General features: G+C 36.3%; 2 protein-coding genes across 11 annotated transcripts; one reads left to right on the top strand and one right to left on the bottom strand.

Moving 5' to 3' along the window:
* Window positions 1-237: 237 nt before the first annotated feature.
* On the bottom strand, window positions 238-3274 carry LOC147533220 (uncharacterized). 2 transcript variants are annotated; one of them, XR_015227984.1, is made up of 3 exons: window positions 2931-3272; window positions 461-890; window positions 238-411 (listed from the first exon to the last, which is right to left on the bottom strand). XR_015227984.1 is itself a non-coding variant. In XM_086649431.1 (2 exons), exons 1-2 carry the CDS (start codon window positions 3166-3168, stop codon window positions 571-573), a joined length of 558 nt encoding a protein of 185 aa, XP_086505557.1. In that variant the 5' UTR covers window positions 3169-3274; the 3' UTR covers window positions 238-570. The 2 variants fall into 2 exon arrangements, 1 of the variants encoding a protein (XP_086505557.1); XM_086649431.1 differs by having other exon boundaries at window positions 238-890; window positions 2931-3274.
* A 5461-nt stretch (window positions 3275-8735) lies between these two features.
* Window positions 8736-21501, top strand: SBP1 (S-ribonuclease binding protein 1). 9 transcript variants are annotated; one of them, XM_086646757.1, is made up of 13 exons: window positions 8736-9046; window positions 9164-9261; window positions 9347-9675; window positions 10026-10859; window positions 10951-11220; window positions 11514-11580; window positions 13656-13725; window positions 16372-16565; window positions 17126-17213; window positions 19311-19348; window positions 20201-20296; window positions 20486-20609; window positions 21268-21501. In XM_086646757.1, exons 1-4 carry the CDS (start codon window positions 8991-8993, stop codon window positions 10551-10553), a joined length of 1011 nt encoding a protein of 336 aa, XP_086502883.1. In that variant the 5' UTR covers window positions 8736-8990; the 3' UTR covers window positions 10554-10859; window positions 10951-11220; window positions 11514-11580; window positions 13656-13725; window positions 16372-16565; window positions 17126-17213; window positions 19311-19348; window positions 20201-20296; window positions 20486-20609; window positions 21268-21501. The 9 variants fall into 9 exon arrangements, with proteins under 9 accessions (XP_086502883.1, XP_086502884.1, XP_086502880.1 ...); XM_086646758.1 differs by having other exon boundaries at window positions 13656-13744; XM_086646754.1 differs by lacking the exon at window positions 16372-16565.
* Window positions 21502-22831: the final 1330 nt, after the last annotated feature.

The raw sequence follows: 22831 nt of genomic DNA, 5'->3' as shown, positions 1-22831 counted from the left end.
ATTTGAATAGTTGTGCCCATTTTTGGTCACCGCAAGGCGCAGGTCCGCAACTAGCAACTTGTGGTAAAAAACCTATTTTGAACTTATAATCCAATGGACGATTCAAATGCATAAAAAATCTGGTATCGGGTGGTGTTTGTTTCTACATTCGCAAAATGGAAGTAACACTGACTAGTCCTATATGACAAGAACACCAACTAAATCACTGCAGTTCAAAAACCAACTAAATCGCTGCAATTCAAAAACCAACTAAATCACTGCAATTCAAAAACCAACTAAATCACTGAAGAATCCAATTCAAATTTACATCAGACTGAAGAATGTACCCTAAACTTTATCAATCCTCAAAAGTATGTTCTACGAAGATTTAGTGTGTACAAGAAATGTAAAAGGTGAGAGAGTCTAGTCCAACTAAAACAGAATCCTCTTTTTCGTTATCATTTGTGTATAGGAACTAAACGTGAAAGTGGAAAAAATCCCCATTAGTATAACCTCAAAGATCAAACCAGCTACCATCATAACAGAGAAAAGCAGTACCTTTAACCCGAAGACGAAACAGTGAAACTCAGCTCAAGGAGTAAGGAGTTTCTCAATGGCTGATATATAGATTTCCTTAGGCATAGTACCGATCACAGAACTTTCTTTCTCGCCGTTCTTAAACAGCATCACAATTGGAACAGCTTTTACTCCATATTTTTCAGCTACTTGGACCTCTTCATCTGCCCTAAGCATATAAAATTTGATTTTACCAGCATACTCTTCTGCAATTTCCTCAATCTCCCGATGGACCATCTTGCAAGGTCCGCACCAGGATGCCCAGAACTCAACTAGAACAGGAACGTCACTTTTGAGAACACACTCGTCCCAGGTTTCTTCTGTGACCGTTTCAGCTGTAAATAAGTACACATTGTTAGTTTGCTAGGCGTGATGTTTTTTTATCTATACCAGAAGCTGAAAATGTTCAAATTATTGCAGGAAAAAAGAGATCATGCATAACTCTAGAACAAGTAGAATACTAAGTAATATCAGGAACTTGATCGAAAGTGTCAAAAGAAAAAGTGGGTAGTGGTATTAATATATTACCGATTAGTAAGCATACCATTTTGCTAATCCAGTGAACTACAAGATAGAATAATGTTGCTAGATTACTTCGAGAAACTAATCCGAAGATGAAGTGATTAATAAAGCAACTTGATTAGAAGTGTTAAGAATATTAATACAGATTATGAATTAGTAAGCATACCAGTTTCCTTGTTAAAAGATAGAGTGAAGTAACTGCATTAGATTACATAGAGAAAGAAGTCTGAAAACTTATGTGCTTATTTCAATTCATTTCTCGTCCAAACCTTTTATATTTCACTAACATCTCACAACATTATATACTGGTTTTCTCTATCGAAATTTGTGGCAGAATAAAGAACACAAATTTGTAGTATAATACAACTGTTCTACTCAAACTAAACCAGTATTGACTCATTAAAATAAAAACTAAAAGGGGATATTAAACCAGGTGGATGTATGTACACACAAGAAGGTGCAAACCCTAGATGGTACGTTACTTCAACATTAAAAGGGATTTACAAAATTATGTTTATGGACAAAAAAGAATCGTCTCAAAAAGCGCAGAAAAGAATGGCAAATTTCATGACCCAAAAATCCGCTATTTAGCTTACAAGTCCAGCCTTCACTACTTAAACAAATATATTATGCATGATAGCTATAATATACCAACCAGAACGAGTATAAAAATGAACCCTAGATAAACTAGAATGAAACGACTTGAGAATGAAAAGAAACGAATACGAAAGACGCAACTCAGTTTCTGTTGAAAAACAAAGCTCAAAACTCAAGATCGCAGCACCATCAAACTCTTAATGGTGTGAACTTATTAACATCATCATTAATATTATCTAAATTAGCAAGACAACAATCAAATCACCTTATTTGCCTCAACTGCTTTTTGGCTTGGGAAAATGGTCTGTTAAATCAGTAAAACTTATGTGCATTGACTGTCTAAATAATGATTAACTTCCTAAATTCCTAATGAAATATTAGATGGTCTATAATTTTGTAAGTAAGACTTTCCTTCTAAAACACTTGTGTTTATTATTTTACCTATTATAAAGCAAGCTTTGAGGACGTACTAGAGATCAAAGAAGTTCTCGAAGCTAATTAGCGCCAGAGACGAATTGTTTAACATTCATCTCTAGAAGCATGAAGAGCAAGAAAAAGTCAATGTCAAGAATAGACTTAACCATGCATCAATAGAGGAAGGCAGAAAGTAAACGGACTAGTGGACAGCTAGAGTGAGCTCAGAATAATCATAAATAAAGCATCCAGAAACCTAGATGAACAAAGAAGTTGATGAAGTGGATGAGTTTCAGATCCAAAGAGAAAAAAGAAACATACTAAATCAGGACTAAATTAATTGGATGAAAATGACATCTAAGAAGATCCCACTCTCGATCAAGAAATCAAAGAGGATTCGAGTTAAGCATGAATCAACTGAGTAATCCAGAAACTAAGCCATATTCAAGAAGTAACAGAATCAATTAGAACTACTATGAGGAATTAAGATCACAAACTAAACTCATTTCTGATAAACTCAACATGCATCAAGACTCAAATTACTAAGGCAGAAAGAAAATTGAATCACTTAGATCAGAGTCAGAGTGAAAATTGGTCATGTCAGATAGTCAGATACTCAGATCAATCATGAAGCAATCAAGAAGCAGAAACGAGATTGTGCTGGAAACTCTAATTTCACTTCCAGATCTAAACAATCCAGACTTACGATCAACAATCAAACTAAGTGAAACTAAGAATCTAAAGAACAAATAGGCCTAATAATTAACAAAACTTAAACCGCATTTAAAGATCAACACAAAATCAAACAGATAAGCATTCAATTCTTGAGAGAGATAACTTACGTTCAACACGGCGAGAAGATGCCACAATCACAGACTCAAATAGATTCTTCTTTTTGTTTTCAGAAGAAAACAAATTCCGGATCGCAAGAACAGGAAACTTGATCGCCTGTTTTGATTCCAAATGCATAGATTTTGAGGTTCTGATCGGAGTTCTGCTATCAGACAATAACGAGCAGCTCCGATTGGTCGGTAAACGTAGAGAAGTCAGAGTTAAAGGTGCAGAATAGCAAATCGCCATGAATTAGAGAGAGAAGGAGGAGAAGTGAAGGAGGAAGACGAAGTTTGTTGGAGAAGAAAGAGGGAAATTCTTGTTTTCTTTTTCACTTCTTGCAGTGTAAAATTTCAGAAATTGGAGGTTATTCTGATTTATATTGTGGAGTTGTTACTTCATTTTACTAACATTACCCTTATGGGGTTAGATATTGTTCTAATAAGCTTGTAATATGAGTGGCCATGGAGGGGTATTGCAGTCACAACGTGTTTGTTACTCTTTGGAGGCATTTCTCGCGGGCTAGTTGGGCAATCTCCTCTTTTGTTTTCTTTTGAATCCAAGGGAAACATATCCATTAATAGTGAATTAGTGATAAAATCACAATGATACAAGGATAATAATAATTATTTCTCTCTGTCGGATGCGTCATGCTATTTACAAACCTGTAAATGCAAATACCTCCTAAAGGGGGAGAAATTGGACTAGACACATACACTATTGGGATCCTAAAGATCCGAGAAAAGAGACCCTAAAGATCTGACAAAAGGATCCTAAAGATCCGACAAAATATTAACAATACTAAAATAAAGAAAATACTAATTTAAACCCCCGTCGCTTTCGCCGGAAAATCGTCATTGTCGACGGAAACCGTCGCCGGAAAACCGTCGTCATCGCCGGAAAACCGCCACCTTCATAGAAAAAAACCGTCGTCATCATCGGAAGACATAATTAATTCAGCAAGTCTCAACGAATCAATTCCTTCTTCTTTGTTAGCGATTCCTTGTTCTTTCAACCCAGATCTGATGATGATGAAATTGAAGTTAAAGGATAACTTTTTTCTTCATATTTTCCTGTGCTCCTGGCCATTAGAAAACCTCATAAGGTTAACTACTTTCTCTCTACCCCAAACAAATCCGAACCCCACTAAATTAGGATGGCGGTTTTGAATATCAATCCCCCCCAATCTATACCCTCTCTCTTTATATACATACATGGTGGAAAATTAAGAGAGAATAGAAAATCAAGAGAGAATGGGAAGTGATGTGAAGTTTGGAAATCAAGAGAGGATGGAAAGTTTAACGATGAAGATTGGAAATCAAGACACCATTTGAAATATTGATGGCTAAGAAGAAACAGAAGGCAATCATAAACTCAAACAATTTGAAATAATTTATGGAGAAGAGACACACCAAAGCAAAAAAGATCATCAAAATCCCATTTCTTCCCAATTCCACTTTCTCTCTCTAAGAGAGAGAGAGCGGTTCCAGGAAGAACGAGTGAAGATTTTGGAGAATCAAGAAAGGTTTTTGCCCTAGCTTTTGGTCGAATGGTTTCTGATACAATCTCCTCTTTTGGTAAGGCTATCTATTGTTATCACCTCTTTTTTCAAAAATAAAGAGTTTAGGGTCTGTTTGATACGTTGGAAAATAGGTTGGGAAAATCGATTTTCGTAAGAAAATCGATTTTCCATTGTTTGGTTCGTCCACAAAAGTGTGAAAGTTGATTTTCGTGAGAAAAAAAAGTGGGAAAAACGTCCAACAAATTTTACCACCTCCAACGTGAGAAAGTCACTTTCCCACGCTCCAATTTTATGGTCTCTCTCCTCCCGACTCTTTCACGGGCCTCTCTCTCACACACTTTTCTGAACTCTCTCATCAGCATCTGCAGATGCAAAGCCTTCTCCCTCCTCTCTCTCTCTATATCTCAGTGACGAATCGGACATCCATGGGTCTATGACTCCATGAAATTAGAAGATCATGAAGTGTATTGAAACCCTAATCATAGATAACCAACCAGACATCCATTTCTGCCTCCATGAAAAAACCCTAAATCATAGTGTATTAAAGCCTTCATACCTCCATGAAATTAGAAGATCATCTTTGTATGGCTGTGGAATTTGGAAGAAGACCTTCATCATAGATAACGAACCAGATATCCATTTCTATGAAGTGGTAAAATCGATTTTGTTATAACTTACCAGAGAAAGAAAGGGGTAAAGAAACATAGGAACAACCCTAACTTTTTTTTTGAAAATCTGATAGGAAAGCAAGAACAAATCTTATTAGCCCATTAGAGTACTTTTTAATCCCTTGAGTAACTTTTGTTCTTCAATCAAAAGTTATGTAACTCTTGTAGCTTTATTCTCTCCACGATTGGAAGATCAACATAAGATAATAGCATCCATTTTTGGGGAGTGTTCTTTTCATTCTAACAGCAGGAAGACTAGAAGATCTTCAACAAAAAAAGAAGGGTTAATTCCGTTTTGGCCCCCAATTGTTGACCAACTCACCGTTTTGGCCCCCAATTGTGTCCGGCAGTTCGTTTTGGCCCCAAAAAATTCCTAAATGGCCCCAAATTTTTTCAACCTCCCAATTCTACCCCCATGGCATTTCTGTAATTATTTTTTTTTTCCTTTTCTTTGTCCACCTCATCTAACAATTGACACATCACTCTGTCCACCTCACCCTTCTTCTCCGGCGAAAGGTTGCCGGCCGGAATAAAAAATTCCGGCCGGCCACCTTTACCAAAATATATTTTTTTTTTTTTTTATTTCTCTCTCTTCTTCATCTCCTTCTTTCTCTCTCTTCTTCATCTCCTTCTTTCTCTCTCTTCTTCATATCTTTCTTTCTCTCTTCTTCTTTCTTTACCTCTCTCTCTCTAACCCCTCTCTTTCTCTTTCTCTGACCCCTCTCTCTCTCTATCTTTAAAACTCCGGCGAAGGGGCGGAGCCCCTTCGCCGGAGAACCAGACCTTGAAGGTCTGGTTGGAAACCAGACCTTCAAGGTCTGGTGAGAAACCAGATTCGGTCTGGTTTCAAACCAGACCGAGATCTGGTTTCTACAACTAGATCCCGGTCTGGTTTGAAACCAGATCGGAATCTGGTTTCAACTAACCAGAACGAAATCTGGTTAGTTGAAACCAGATTCCGATCTGGTTTCAAACCAGACCGGGATCTGGTTGTAGAAACCAGATCTCGGTCTGGTTTGAAACCAGACCGAATCTGGTTTCTCACCAGACCTTGAAGGTCTGGTTTCCAACCAGACCTTCAAGGTCTGGTTCTCCGGCGAAGGGGCTCCGCCCCTTCGCCGGAGTTTTAAAGATAGAGAGAGAGAGGGGTTGGAGAAAGAGAAAGAGAGGGGTTAGAGAGAGAGAGAGGTAAAGAAAGAAGAAGAGAGAAAGAAAGAGATGAAGAAGAGAGAGAAAGAAGGAGATGAAGAAGAGAGAGAAAGAAGGAGATGAAGAAGAGAGAGAAATAAAAAAAAAAAAAATTATTTTGGTAAAGGTGGCCGGCCGGAATTTTTTATTCCGGCCGGCAACCTTTCGCCGGAGAAGGGTGAGGTGGACAGAGTGATGTGTCAATTGTTAGATGAGGTGGACAAAGAAAAGGAAAAAAAAAATAATTACAGAAATGCCATGGGGGTAGAATTGGGAGGTTGAAAAAATTTGGGGCCATTTAGGAATTTTTTGGGGCCAAAACGAACTGCCGGACACAATTGGGGGCCAAAACGGTGAGTTGGTCAACAATTGGGGGCCAAAACGGAATTAACCCAAAAAAGAAAACAGTAGCAAGAAGATGACGAAATTCTATAGGCACTCTCACTTAATTGGTATATAATGAATAGAGTATGGATTTTTAAAGGCACCTGAGCATTTTCTTACAACCCCACCAAACACCATAAAACTTAATTCACATGAAAAACTAGGTTTTCTTTCCCATCAGAAAAAAATGGTTTTCTTTCCCATCAGAAAAAAATGGTTTTCACACGTATCAAACGGACCCTTAGGTAGAAATAGGTATTTTCGTAATTTCTACGAAGGAAAATGAGATTATGCACCGCTGGAATTCCTGCTATATCTCGGTTAGGGTCGTGGTCAGACATAATCCATTTGTAAGTCGATTTTGCAGTTCAATTAACCCTTCCAGATCTAATTTTTTCTTATGTTTAGAGTTTCCGAGTATAATTCTCAATTGATCGAATTTAGTAGAGATCAATATGTCAAACGTTCCCTATTGTTTCCTCTCTCTCACTCGGATCGAAGTTCAAAGTGAAACTCTAAACTGTCAAACAAAAACCCTATATGTTGAAGGGGTAAAAAATAGGGTTAATTCCGTTTTGGCCCCCATATTGTGACCAACTCACCGTTTTGGCCCCCAATTGTGTCCGGCAGTTCGTTTTGGCCCCAATTTCCTATTTGGCCCCACCATATTTTTGTAAGCTTCTCCATTATACCCTTATGGCAAATTCGTAATTTAAATGTGTTTTCTTTCTCTTTGTCCACCTCACCAAGCAATTTCCACGTCACATTTGTCCACATAAGGTCGCCGGAAAATGTCGCCGGAAAATGTCGCCGGCGACATCATTTCCGGCGACCACCATTTTTTTTTTTTTTTTTAACTTCTTCTTCTCCAACCATCTCCTTCTTCTTCTCCAACCATCTCCTTCTTCTTCTCCAACCATCTCCTTCCTTCTTCTTCTCTCTCTCTCTCCTTCTTCTTCTCTCTCTCCTTCTTCTCTCTCTCCTTCTTCTTCTCTCTCTCTTCCCCTCTTCTCTCTCTCTCTCCTTCTTCTTCTCTCTCTCCTTCTTCTCTCTCTCCTTCTTCTTCTATCTCTCTTCCCCTCTTCTCTCTCTCTCCCTCTTCTCTCTCTGTTAGGTTTCCGGCGAAGGGAAACCCTTCGCCGGAAACCGTCTGGATCTGGGGAAAACCCCAGATCCAGACACCTCTTCGTCTGGATTTTCCAGACGAAGAGGGGTTCCTCTTCGTCTGGATTTTCCAGACGAAGAGGGGTTCCTCTTCGTCTGGAAATTCCAGACGAAGAGGGGTCCTCTTCGTCTGGAAATTCCAGACGAAGAGGGGTTCCTCTTCGTCTGGAAATTCCAGACGAAGAGGGGTTCCTCTTCGTCTGGAAATTCCAGACGAAGAGGGGTTCCTCTTCGTCTGGAAATTTCCAGACGGTTTCCGGCGAAGGGTTTCCCTTCGCCGGAAACCTAACAGAGAGAGAAGAGGGGAAGAGAGAGAGAAGAAGAAGGAGAGAGAGAAGAAGAAGGAGAAAGAGAGAGAAGAAGAAGGAAGGAGATGGTTGGAGAAGAAGAAGTTAAAAAAAAAAAAAAAAAAAAAAAATGGTGGTCGCCGGAAATGATGTCGCCGGCGACATTTTCCGGCGACATTTTCCGGCGACCTTATGTGGACAAATGTGACGTGGAAATTGCTTGGTGAGGTGGACAAAGAGAAAGAAAACACATTTAAATTACGAATTTGCCATAAGGGTATAATGGAGAAGCTTACAAAAATATGGTGGGGCCAAATAGGAAATTGGGGCCAAAACGAACTGCCGGACACAATTGGGGGCCAAAACGGTGAGTTGGTCACAATATGGGGGCCAAAACGGAATTAACCCTAAAAAATAATTGTCTTACTGAATTAAGCATCATTAGAAGTAGAGATGTACATCGGTCGGTAACTGATTTTTAGATCTGTAAGCCGATCTAAAATATCCTGAAATATCTTAAAATGTCTACAGAACATTTTGTCTCTGAGTGTCCCCAACGTCCTGAACTACTATCACCGCGTAAAATACCCGTTGTCGCACAAAAAAAAGAGAAAAAGCAAAATCAACTTTGTATCATCTCATCTCAAGAAGAAACCGAATTTCACCGAAAACAAAAAAAAGAAGAAACCGAATCCATTCCCGCGGGAAAGGTGAGATTACAACACAATCATACCTACGTATAATGTACGCCAGTAAAAAGTTAGAGATGACGGATTAAACGAGGTGATTCTTCTGTGCGTCTTTCTCCCACTACAGTCTCTCTCTTACTCACGCCCTCACGCTTCCAGAGCAACAACTATGGCGATGCATCGCCGACACTTCCAACAACCACAGCACCAACCTCAACCTTCCCGGTACTGAGAAAAAGAGATAACTCCGGTGTTTATTTCATATTTATTTTTCTTAGAATCTTTAAATCGTCATTTTGATCAACTCTTCCATCTTGTTTGATTGATTGATTGATTTTGAAGAAATCTTCTAACCGTCGATAATCAAATGACCGGACCTGTCTCGTTCTTCGACACTGCTAGTTTCGGTGACCAGTCTCATCCTCAGTATATACCTCCCTGTAATTTCTCATCCTCTATTACTTCTTCTGATTATGTTTACTTAGTATTTTGAAGGTTATTCATAGTGGTAGTAGTTTTATGTAGCCGGATTCGTTCCCGCTGTAATTCCTGCCGGGAACGCTGCTAATGGCGGCGGTAGTGGCGATCTACGATGGATTAACTATCACCAGTTGAAGAAGAAACGATTGAAAGAGGAGGATTTATTAGATAAGAACCAAAATGAATCACAAACACCTTCATCGGCTGGATTTCTGCAAACACGTTCCGTTTCGACTGGGTTAGGGTTGTCTCTTGATGTTAAGCGTATAGGTTCAGTAGGAGGTACTCCTATTTCGTCTCATCTCCTAGAAGAGGAGATCAATTTGGAGTTTCAGAGAGAAGATGCCGAGTTAGATAGACTCATCAAAGTACAGGTATAAATTGATTTACTCAGTTTGCTGATATTTTCTAATTGGTTCTATTTTTCATGAAATTGAAGCAATATTAGTGCCTAATTCTTCTCTCGAACAGTACGGGTCTCATATCATGATTTGTTTGGCTAGAGTGTTTTGATCCGATTTTATCTCTAAGAGACTGAACATCAAGAGCTAATGACATCAAATACATAAGTTATCTAATTGGTATCTAGTTATTGTAAATTATTTTTTCTGATATCTTGATTTACACCATCCATCTATTTATGTGTTATAATGACTCTTAACCTATCAGCGGCTAAGGTTTTTTATAGGGATATTGTTCTCCTAATCTGTTTCCGTACTAGCAGGGTGAGCAATTGAGGTTGGCGATCCTAAAGAAGTTACAGACCGACCAACTTCAAACACTTTCACTTTTAGAAGAAAGAACCTTGCAGAAGCTCCGTAAGAAAGATGCACAAATTGAGGACATTAATAAGAAAAACAATGAGCTTGAGGAGCAAATGAAACATTTATCAGTAGAAGTTGGTAGCTGGAAACAACAAGCTAAGTACAATGAAAACATGGCTAAAGCCCTCAAAATAAATCTGGATCAAGTTTTTGCTCAGAGCCGAGACAGCAAAGAAGGGTGTGGTGATAGTGAGGTAGATGACACAGCATCTTGCTGCAATGGCGTACCCGTAGATTTTCATCTTGGGCACAAGGAGAACAAAGAACTTAAGGATTCAACAGTTTGCAAGATTTGTGGAGTTAATGAAGTATGCATGCTGTTATTACCCTGCAGGCATCTCTGCCTGTGTAAGGATTGTGAGAGCAAGCTCAGCTTTTGTCCTCTGTGTCAAACTTCCAAGTTTATCGGCATGGAGGTCTATATGTAATTTTATATAATTACTTGTACGCGTCCATCATGTCTCCTATGATGATCCCTTAATATTCTCCGCTCTTTGTTCTTGCTTGCAAATCCTGCCCCTCAAGTATATTGCTCAGTGAAAGTGTTCCCTCTAAAGATGGGATAGTTGTATCGTGTATTTCTCACTATTGTATATGTTTGTTATATCCAACAACTTTGAGCACGTGTTCAGCTCTTAACTTCACGTGTATCTAATATCACGGTGTATGGAACATGCTTAATAATTGGAAACAGAAAAATTAAGTCATCCGTAAAAGTTAATAATGTTATATCGGTACGATCTCTTCTCCTTTTGATTTATATTTTCCATCTAATTATAATTTTTGAATCTGGGCCTGAACTCCTATGGTTCATTATATGTGCAGGTGAACAGGATGAATTTCTCTTTGTGCATAGGTTCTTGATTTTCTTGCTTGCTGCGTGAATATCGATTAATGTCTACTACTTGGTTAATACGCAGATACATGTTTCATCTCTTCATATTCTTATGAATTCTAACTGTTTCTATATTTCTGATAACATAAAGGAATGGCTGCTTTGAGACACTACGATTCAAAGTAGACATGTATTCTTACGAGTTTATAGGCATTTTCTATTTTGGGATGATAACAAGAGTTCAGCATCTGTTTCGATGTGTAAGATGGTTCTTTATCACGTTACCTTTATGTGTGTTGCCATATATGAGATTATGGATGTGCGAGTTCCTATCTGCCTTGTTCACTGTTTATGATTTTCGTTGATTAGTTAATTACATGCTTTAAGCTTCTAAAATATAATATGCCTGAGAAATAGTTGCTAGATCCATGTAGCTCACCCTCTTTGGAAGAGCTTTTCATTTATCTGAAGCATTCATGCAAATCCAGTATAGTTATTTTTTCTCGCGGGCAGTTTTCAAGTTATGTCTGCTATGCCTTCACTAATTTTTCAGCACTAAACCAAGCAATAAGCTCCTGCTTCTTCTGCTGCTTGCGTACACCCTGAATGGAGTAGACAAAGTAAGTACACAAGGATTTTGTTGTTGGCACTTGGCAATGTCCAACATTTTCCATTGTCATTTTATCTAAATTTTTTTGGCTGAAAGTCTTGTGCTAATCTTTTAATGTACTAGCTGTGCTTACTATAGTGAGAATGTGTGATCATCTTGATGACAGACATAGGGTAGGTTCCAGGTCTGTCAACTTGCTTAAAATGAGGCTAATTAGGAATCATATACGCTGACCAAGTGCACCCACATCTTTCAAATTATTTCACATCAGACAGATTAGCATGATCTACGTTTAGAGTCTTAACCGTCTAGATCCTATAGTAATTTCTTAGCTTTTGTTGTATTTGGTAAATGATGCATAAAATTTCTTATATTCAAATATATGTAAGTACGTAACATAATTTGGTCATATCTCTGAAGCAACAATCCTGGTGCGCACTATAGATTGACCCTTGGACATTACTCCACCTTGTGTTTGTTCCTTCTAAATGAGCACTTTTCTTATTCGTGTTTCACTGACTTGCTCATGTTTATAAAATGCGTCTTAGGTACTTTCTCCTTCTATTAATAATCAATGTGGTTGGTCTCGGCCAAACCCTAACTCGGGCTCTCGGCCGAGTCTCGTCTTAGGAGAGGGCCGAGGCTGAGACGAGGCCCGAGATTTTCGGCCGTCTCGGCCAAGACCAACCACATAGCTATTAATTCAGGCGTTAAGTTGGTAGTAGTTGAACAATTTTAATGTGGAAAAATATTGCCTCTTATCCGAAGAAAGTAAGACAAAATACTCCTCGAAGTTCATAACCAGGTGAGTGAGGTTGGGTCGTTGGGAGAAGGTTCTATAACGGAACATTCTGGGCTCACTAAACATTAAAGACTCTTAGCTTAGTAGAGGTAAGGTAATTTTAGGCCTGAAAAAGCTTTCCTTTATTAATTGTATGCATCTTAACTTTTGGACTGAAACATAGGTAGTGTTGTTGATCGTTGTTTTAATGGTTCATGAGAAGCTAGTATAGACAATTGGTTCCTTCAATGCATTAACAAGTAAACAACATGAAGTTCAGTTACATTGTTAGAAGCTCTAACCTTCATCTGATGATGCACATAGGCAATCTGCATCCATCTTTGAAATTCACAATCTAAATAATCCCTTAATGTTCATTCCAATCCAAAAATTTTCCTTTTTCTAATTTCTCCCACCAGTAAATATAACTTCTATCAGCAAATATGAGTTTCCTTATTCTTAGGTTAAGATCTTTGTAATCTCTCTTTACATGCAAACACAATGTGATTATTAATAGTATATCATTTTTTACTATTAGTTATTTGTTTGGGAAGGAGAGACCCCATGACCTTGTAAGACTGGGTTTCTTCTTGTCTGTTTGTTGTAGTTCAATATGAGATTTGTGGTAGGTGATGCAGTGGCTTCGATCAAAGCGCTTATGCGCTAGTCGACATCACATTTCGTTACAGTTAAGACCCGAGCAGCAACTCATTAGGCTAGCTTTACCTATTTAATGTTTCATGTTTGGGATGTCTTAGTCAATGTCCATTCAAACGGAGTCGTTAAGCTTCCTTTAGAGTCTAAATCAGATTACAATAGAGTTTTATCGTATTTTTCTGTTTTACTATTAGGATAGAGATGTCTCTAAAGAGTCCCAGTTTATTGGGAGTTTCTGGATATAAGCACCTTTACTGTTTATATTAGGTATCTTATGATCAGTGGAAAAAAGATAGTTGTTGAGTTACGTTTCTGTTATTCTTAGTTTCTGTTTCTACACGTTCCATTTATTTCTTTCTAGTTTATAGATTTACATTACTCTGTCTTCGGCAAGAGCTACATCATTATGTGGTTGTAAAAGTTCATACCAGCTGATTATCTCTATTTTCATGTGTTCTGTATCAGATGCTTAGTAAATTATGATGGTAGCAAAAAATAATTCCAGTTCGAATAAAAATATTACGTTGATAGATAATTAATCAGTTAAAAATTGAAAAATATATTTATTTCAATTGTATGTAGAAGACTAGAAGGTATTGCTGCGTGACCTCTTTAGTCCTCACTCCACCTACTTTTTTCGCTTGCAGGTGGTAGAGATTTTCTGTCTCGTTCAATCGCTATACACAGTTACACACATAGGCAACAAAAGACTAGAAGGTATTACTGGGAGATTCAAGTACGACTTTAATTTTCTCACTGTTTATCTGATTCTTTTATGTTGGATCTTATTTTGCGATCATGATCTATTTTCATTAGCATTAATTTAGCTTGTACTGGTTGTTTCCATAATGTCTTCCACATTCTCTGGTTTTTCGAGCTACTGTCATCAGAATTAGGGTGTATTATGTTATTGAACGAAACATCTTAGCTAATGAGCAAAAACTGTGAACACAAGCATTGATGGTCCCTAAATATATTCCATCTTGTAGGGGCCTAAAGCTTGAACTTTTGTGAAAAGAGATAGTGTTAGTGTGTACGCACTAGATGTCTAGATCACTTTCTCTTTCCTTCTCTGGTTTCCTTCTGATATTACAGTTTGTTTTGCTCGTTTTAGAATCAAATCAGATGATTCTTGTAACTTTGTACTTTATTGGTACAGTTCCAGCCTGTAAGCCTTTGATGCCTTTAGTCGCTATCATCGAGTCTCCTCAGCACCAGCAGTATGCTTGATCTATACTAAACGCCCCTCCGTTTCCCTGGTTAAAATTTCATCCGTTCTTAACTCTTATGAAGGTTAACCACTTTCTTGTACAAGGGATAGTGCATTGAATCTTCATCAGTGCATTCTCCTCTGTGTCGACACTCAACACTGTCAACTAATGATGTATTCTAGTTTCTTCTATTTCGTGTCGGTAATACACTTAACATGACATCTGCGGTCCTACACCGTGTTCTTTTCTTCCTTTTCACCATGACAATTTTTTGAGGTTAATAAGGGCAATCGATAGAATAAGTAACGGAAGAAAAATAGGATAAGTAGCGGGTACAGGGACCATTCTCATTCTCAGTGCCCAACCCATATCTGTCGTTAGAGAGACCCAAATCTTGGGAGGTATTCATGTGGTGAAATGGAATCTGAAGCTTTGAGTTACTCGCGGTATGCGGGAGGGTCAAGATCGTCATTGGATATTACATAGAGATATAAGATTAGGAGTTAGGACACTTTATATTATTGAAGTTTCTCTTATTCTAATTTAGGAAGTTGTTAACATAGTTTAGTGTTTTCTATATTCTTCCCTGTCTTAGTGAACAAGAGACGATAGATTACACGATCACCTATAACATTTATGTCATTATGGGTCGAAAACTATTCTAAATATCCCATAAAATGTAAAAGTAATAAGCTTTAATCTGTTGAGATTTCTTCCTTGATCCACAACCCTTCATTAGGTATATTAACTACAAGTAGAGTTTAACAGGAAACATTAGATTACTTGTTAATATTGTTAAGAATGAGATTGAGGAATTTTATATCATACTTATTTGATGGAGGTTAGAATATTTTTCTATATTAAAGCAAAACTAAGTGAATAAAAGTAGATGAATAGACTTAAGTAATTATACATGTCTTTATAATGATTAAACCATCCAACATTGTACTCCACAACCACCACAGAATCTTCACATAGTCTTGCCTGCCCTTACATCTCTTCCTTTTTCAAACACTACATCTTTGAAAACATGTCACTCATTTCATGCAAAAGAATTCAAGTAGTTATATCATTTGCTGGATAAGAATAATATTCCAAGTACTAAAAAGTGTCGCCTTCAAATTCCATTATTCATCCTCTTCCCTTCCTCATTCCCTGTAAAAGCTTCTCAAATAGTGGGGTCTTTTACTTTCTTTTTGTCAGAACAAATATTTATGATCAGGAATATATGTTTTAGTTTCTCTATATATCTTTTAGTGATAAAATCATTGAAATGATTTCCTTCTCTTGCTTTACTGTCTTTTTCGCAGTTCATGTGAATTGGTAATAATTCATGCATATATACACTAGTTAACTTTGTCTACTTAGAGATTAGGTAAATTCCATTATTCCATAATTGTCTTTAGTTCTCTAGTTATCTCTGTTACTCAAGAAAACAGAAACTTAGAGCATAATTTGAACTATTTGGAGCTATAGTCTGTCGATGAATAACAGAAAACAGAAACTTAGAGCATAATTTGAACTATTTGGAGCTATAGTCTGTCGATGAAAACTTGTTCTTCTACCGGATCATGGTTCACCTGGCCGGGTGCTCTGACCCATGAAGAATTTGCATACTAAAATCAATTAAAATGTTAATTTGTTTGTTTTGAAGACCAAAATTAAACATATTAACCTTTTTTGACCACTAAAAGAAAGATATGAACTTTCTTTGCCCTTTATCTAGTGATCTATTTTTATATCTAGGGATGAAAAGACAGAGTAGCTTACTTTGTTAAAGTAAAAGAAGACTTTCATATCCTTAGTAATAAAAATTAAAGGAGAAAAATATACCTCTGTCGGAAGCACCATCTGTTTACCACTAATGAACAAAGTACCCTAGTTTCTTCTAGTTTATGTGGTATATCATTTTTCCTTAAATGTGAACAATAGAACACTTTTTACCCATTTTTTTCATATATTAAATAATAACGAATACGAAGACATAGAAAGCTCTACATTTGTTCAACCTATATTTGTTGCATTATTTAATGAATTAAGATCTAGAATTTTTATAGCAGCCGAAAAAATTTATAAGCTACGGAGGAAACAATAGACAGAATATTCTCTTTAAGTATAACTTTAAATGCACGATGTCCTGTTTGGGGGGCAGCGAAGGGATATAACTCAGCGGTAGAGCGTCAACTTGACATGGTGGAAGTCATCAGTTCAAGCCTGAGTATCTCCAAACCAATGTGGAAACAGCTGCTAATACACCGTACGCTGAGGAAAAATCTCTCTTTTGCCCACCCTTATTTCGATGACCAGAAAGCAAAGCTCTCATTATCCAGGGGAGTTATAGTTCGAGTAAGTATTGAATGAGCCCCTAGAAAGGTTGATGCAAATAAACGAATTCATTGGATCAAATGAAATTTTGACGAATAACTAATTGATTTATTTTCTCTCATTGATTCATTTTCCCCCCTCCTAGTCTATTTATGACAAAATTGATTTTCAAATTCAACGGTTATCATAGAACTAAATATCGCCTCAAGCCCATTTAGTACCTTTCACATATGTATGGGATGGAGCAAGTTTTTCTAAAATTGCACTAATTCACATTTGAAATTAATGGTAGAATATACCCACTTGTAACACAACACCATTAACTAAATGCGTAAAAGATGAAAGCTATCACCTATTCACCGTTACATCCCATCTTCACTTTTAATATTCAAATTGTATGAAGATTCTTCTAGCTCTTGTATTTAGTTGGATTTTGTTTCTTTGTCTTATAAAGATGTCTGTTCTCTCTTGGATGAATCAATTTATAGGGAGAATCACTCAACTAAGTAGTAAGTCTATAATTAGGTAGTCTTAACGAATATAGCTTTGGTTCTTTGACCTACATTATTAATAATATACAGGATCATGGTTTCATGATATCAACTTTTGATAATCATCGGATCGAGGATCGAGAATCGTATGGCTCTAGATGGCCAACACTATTTCGAGGTACTTTGATGCTTTACTCCTAATCATGTCTTAATTATTTATATATGAACAGTATATGATTTGTCAACTAGTTAAGACCATAACGAAGTATAGAACTATAGAAGTCATGGTAGGTTAGGGTACCTCTTGCCAGGAAGGGTTCCGTTATCCCTTTTAAAGAGGCTTATTAGATACACCTTTCTTCTATCACGGGTCAATCTATCTTAGAGTGGATTATATAAACCAACTCCCTCCGTATGTATTCCTAGTTCCGCCCTTGACAGTAACAATCAATATCTATGCTTTGGAAGTAATGGACGTGAGAGGTAGGCCTTTACATGCATGAAATGATTAAAAGTGGAGGGGAGGTGTGTTTGATCTTTCACAAAATAATCCATTGGGTTTAGGCTCGGCAATTTTGAATTGCGGGGCCCATGTAGTTTTCTTAAGTGTTAATTTGGGTGTAAAACATAAAAAGAAGAGAAGGAAGAAAATAAGGTGATGAGCATGTGATCCAACAGCCTTTATGTCTCCTCTTACCATACAACAGAGAAATATACAAATCACCAATAACCCATCTCTCTAATCTCTTTACTTTGTTGACATTTTGCCCACTGCAGTTTTTGTTAATCATATTTTAGTTCCTATATATATATAAACTGATCCATTTTGTTAATCCATCCATAAGACATGAATCGTATAACCAAGGGTCCTCCTTGTTATCATCTTTTATGAATCATTTCTCACAACTTTATTTGACATTTGAGGAGTTACTTTACAAGTTAGACCAAAAAAGAGGGATATCTAATCGTGTAGACACGAAAAGGATGTGAATAAGTAATAGTGGGTAGAAAAAGAAAAGGATTACAGAGAAAAGACACCCCTTGTTCTGTCCTTTAAATTTGTCTCTAAAGTTATTAAAATGACTATACTTTTTTGCATGATAGAAGGCCATTACGCCTATTATGACTCATTCTAACTCTAGTATTTAGGTTGTGGACCTTCATTCACCTTCTGCTTTACTAGGACTTTTGGTTGCACTTACTTTTAATTCTTGATTAGTCTATTATTAATTGGTTGCTTTTTATCAATCAAATAGTTTTTTCCTTAGAGTTGAAGTATTTTTGTTTTATAAAGCCTTTAGTTTAAGATCCTAAATGACTAAATTTGTTGCCTCATTCCCTGGGTGGTTTGATCATTTTCCATGGGTGAATGATATTTGATGATATCTACGGTGACGTTTCTAACATATCATTCATATAAATAAGAAGGTCCATGGGGGTTGTCTCATATCATCTTTTCTCTCTCTGGAAACCAATTTGAAACATGGGTTCCAGAAGTCGGAGTTACATATTTTATTTCAGTGTGTACCGAGTATTGCTCATAAATCAGATTAATTAATTTCTTAGAACTAATAACAAAAACAAGTGGATAGCAACTGATGTAATCAGATCTAGAGAACAACAAAATTTTCTTAAATTATCAAGCATTTCATTTTTTTAATATATGTAAAGGCACTAAGGCAGTTCTTGAACAAAGGACAGCTAAAATATCCGATTATAATACAAGTTTATACTAGAAATAATCAAAGAAGAGCACCACAATGAAATGAAAACTCTTATAACAAGGATTAAAGACAAGAATAACTTCCCTAGGTAACATGTAGCACACCAACCAAGATACGTTTTTGCATGAATGGACGAGACATATATATATATATATATATATATATATATATATATATAATGAAAGTCTGTATGTACAAATTATGCCCAATGGGTTCTCAACGGTTTAATATTAGTTGTTTAAAATAGATATTTCCAACCTAATCGACATACGATAATATGTTTAACCCTTTATATACGATCTAGTTTTTTATTGTTACCAGATATACAATCTAGCTATACTTATACATATAGATGTAGCATAGAGCCGTACACGCAGCTGCATATAATAATATTTATATATGTGTGTCTCTATTGCTACAAACTGATAGAGTTGTTTACCGTTCAATTGAATTTATGCAGTTATTTTGTACATGAGCAGGAGAGATTGATTAATCGTGCTTTTACACGAATGTTCTAATAAAGTTGATGAATCTTGATGAATATGTTTCAGTGTGTGCATCGGAAGGGGAAAGATTTGTCCGAATGAAGGTGCATATTACTTTCTCCAAATACTTGACTTGAATGAAAACTACTGCATAAGATTTTTAGCATCTTTGTCTATAAAACAACTATAGACTTATAATAGGAAAAGATACTCATCCACTCAGTATTCAAACTTGATGTATAATCACATGAAGGGTTACTATTGTCATGTACTAGAAAGACAAATATGTCCTTGTCCTTTGTATTTGTCTTGCTCCATCTTCTGAATGTGCTATTTCCATATGAAGAAAGAGAAAGATGCGAGAGAGATTCAAAATAGTATTAAAAAAATAATGGGTGTGTGTGGAAGAAGTTGTGTTTCTAACCGTGCAGGTGGGTGGTGGAAGAGGGGGGGAGATGGGTTAGGAGAAGAGACAAAAAATAGTGAAGAAAGAGACAGAAGAAAGAAGAACCTTATAGATTGTCGTTTATGAAACAAATTTGTCCTTTAAAATAAAGAAAAAAAGAAGTAGAAGAAGAAGAAGTGTAGTGTTATATAGCACAGACACAGATTGATTCTTTTTTAAGAAGAAATAGTTTTCTGCATAAAATATTATATACCTAACTTAGATAAGTGTGTTCTATCATATATATATATATATATAATTGATGCTCTGTTATATATTTCTTGAGATTACCATTAGTTTGGATTCACTTTACTCTTTATAAAGTATCTTTTGGAAGACAATCTTGGCGGTGGTCATGTGAAGATAGTGACCACTGAGCAGGGTCTGGGGTTCATCTCTCTCTCTCTCTCTAGAAAATTTCTCTCTCAAGTTTTTTTATATCAGAACAGAATCTTCTTCCTTCCTCTCACTCATGGTGAGAGTTTTTTTTTATATATATATTTTTGGTCAGTGGTGGTGGGCTTCTCTGAAGAATCAGTGGAGCTGCTGAATACTGTTACAATGCTGACAACTTCTCTGGAGCAGAGACGACCTCTTTCTCTCTCTGGTAAGAAATTTCCTTTGTTATCACTAATTTTCAACAAACTTCTACATGGTACAATGCTAGATGGACCCACCTCTTCAGTTTCATGTTTATACATACATATATATGTATATGTATATATGTACATGTATAAATTGATTTATGTTATATTGTCACCAGCGCTTGCTTTTGTTTCATTTTCTGTACTACAAGGTATAACGCAATAGTCACGTTGGGAGCGATTCTTCAAGTTCGGCTGACATGAAGAGGGGATGCTAATACCGAAACTACAAGTTGAGAGATATCACATATTTCAACTGGTGGTGGAGAAATTAAGGTAATATAAGTTAAGAATTTCGATTTACATTTTGATATGTTTATTGCATGAAAAATGCAGTTAGCTATATAGTAGAGTGATAAAACTTGGAGTATTATATAGATACTCGATAAAGAAAACAACTAAGATCACGAGCTTGGCATAAAAGAAAAGTTCCTAATGAACTCTGTCACCATGTCAGCTGATGAACTTGGCTATTCAGTTTAATTTTTCATTTTTTTTTTCAAGTGGAAGTTTATTTTGAATGATATTAAGGTACTAGTACAAGGAAAGGGAAACATGATTTGGAAGGTATAAGAGTTTATCTCTCTAAATAATTAGTGGGAGTTTTGACATTGGGACTTGAAGCTGCCTCTACCAGAATACTTGTTTTATCGATAAAAAAAAAAAATTAATATGTCTACTATGGTGCTTAAATCTTTATGGGAAAGAGTTCAATAAGTTTCATCTCAAATTTTGATGCGAGGCTGATATAGTAGCGGTTGATTTTCATGTTGTGCAATTGAATGTGGATAACATTCTATTATTCCTGTAAAGATCTATGACAGATAGACTCCAATTTCAGATTGGGATCAAACTCTTTTCTTTTTGGGTTGTGTTAAATATCTTCTTTTCGATACTTGATACTTGGAAATAATAATTTTTGATTATTTATCAGGTCCGTAGTGGGACGATGTGAAGGTGAAAGATTGGTATCTTGGCGTAGTCAGAAGGGTTAATTTTTCAGCTTGAAAATTCCTATATTTCATTAATTCATTTGTAATAAATTTTGTTATATGTTGCCGAAACTTATCCGATATTTAAGATTAAATGAGATTGGATAAATATTTGATCTTAAAGATTAATGAGATTGGATAAAAAGATAAGTTTGTTCAGTAATGAACTTACCAAATGCCTATGATACTGTCACGTACCAATGTTATGTATGATTCTCTTACAAAATTGGCGGATGAGTATCCTCTCGACAGTGCACCAATTATATGTTTATACAATTAGGCGAGATGGGAATAGTTCAACAAAAAAAAAGCCTAAGATGGGGAATTAACCTGAAATTTACAACCCCAAAAAGTAACGTTGGGGACTAAAAAATAAGTTTGGATGGTTGAAGTCGCCTTTGAAGGTGTTTTGTTTGATGAACATCGGATTATTTAGAACATTGAAAGATGTGGTAGATGAAGGTGTTCCCTTTGATGTTGATATTATAGACAAGCGTCAAATGATAAGCAAAATAGTCAAAAAAGCCAATCACATTTCTATTAGCAAAAGGTTGGTTTTGTGTACAACGTAAATGCATAATAAATCCAACAAAATAGGATATATAAATCAGAGATATTCATACACACAAGGTGGTTTTTTGTTTCTGGATCTGCCTGCGTACAATATGCATGTGCAAGAATAGGTAAAATTGATAAAATACAGTTTAGTAAAATATAAGAAGATACAGTAAAATATAAGAAGATACAATATTGGTTTAGTTGTCTAACAATTGAACACTTGTCTAAGAGATCAAATCAACTATTGATAAAACCAATATTATGTCCAAGCAACCAAAATTGGTGATAGTATAAAGGTCAAATTGAAATGTATTTCTTTCAACAAAAAAGAAGACATATTATTTGAAAAGTTAAAAACAAGAAAAAGATGTTGAAATTAGGAGAAGAAAAAGATAATCTAGGAGATAAGATTTTTATGGGGCCTAAAGCAGAATATTTGTTAGGGCAATGATGAGGAATTTTGAGTGAAGCAAGTAAAGTTCACTTTTTTCATGGGGATGAAAGATGGAAAAAAAAAGAGATTGAGGGTTTCGACTAGACATTTCAAATCTTCTCTTACTGATTGATTCTCCTCAGTCTTTCTTCATCATCGGCTTTATTCATTCATGAAACTTTTTGGGGTTCAATAATTCAATCATCTGAGCCATGTCATCAGTCAAGTCAAAGCCCAAAGACCTAAGAAAGAGTAGCCAGCTAGAATCCACCATCACTTTCAGAGTTTATAGGTATCTAGTGGCTAGGTATATATCTTAGCTAGTATTGGGGCTAGTAGAAAAGTCCCAAAATGCCAAATAGGTAGTGGACACCCGAGTCTCTAGGTCCACAGAGTATCCGAAATTTGAAAGTGGGTTCAGTTTCCCACTGAAATGAACGAGTCTAGTTCGGGTTTTTAAGTACTACCGGACATCATGTTCGAATCCGGTCCGTCAATATTTATTCGACACAACC

The sequence above is a fragment of the Eschscholzia californica genome, unplaced genomic scaffold (genome assembly GCF_041429995.1).
Source record: "Eschscholzia californica isolate CP2 unplaced genomic scaffold, dmEscCali1.0.p SCAF_6, whole genome shotgun sequence".
NCBI lineage: Eukaryota > Viridiplantae > Streptophyta > Magnoliopsida > Ranunculales > Papaveraceae > Eschscholzia > Eschscholzia californica.
This window is presented reverse-complemented; position numbering and strand designations above follow the sequence as displayed.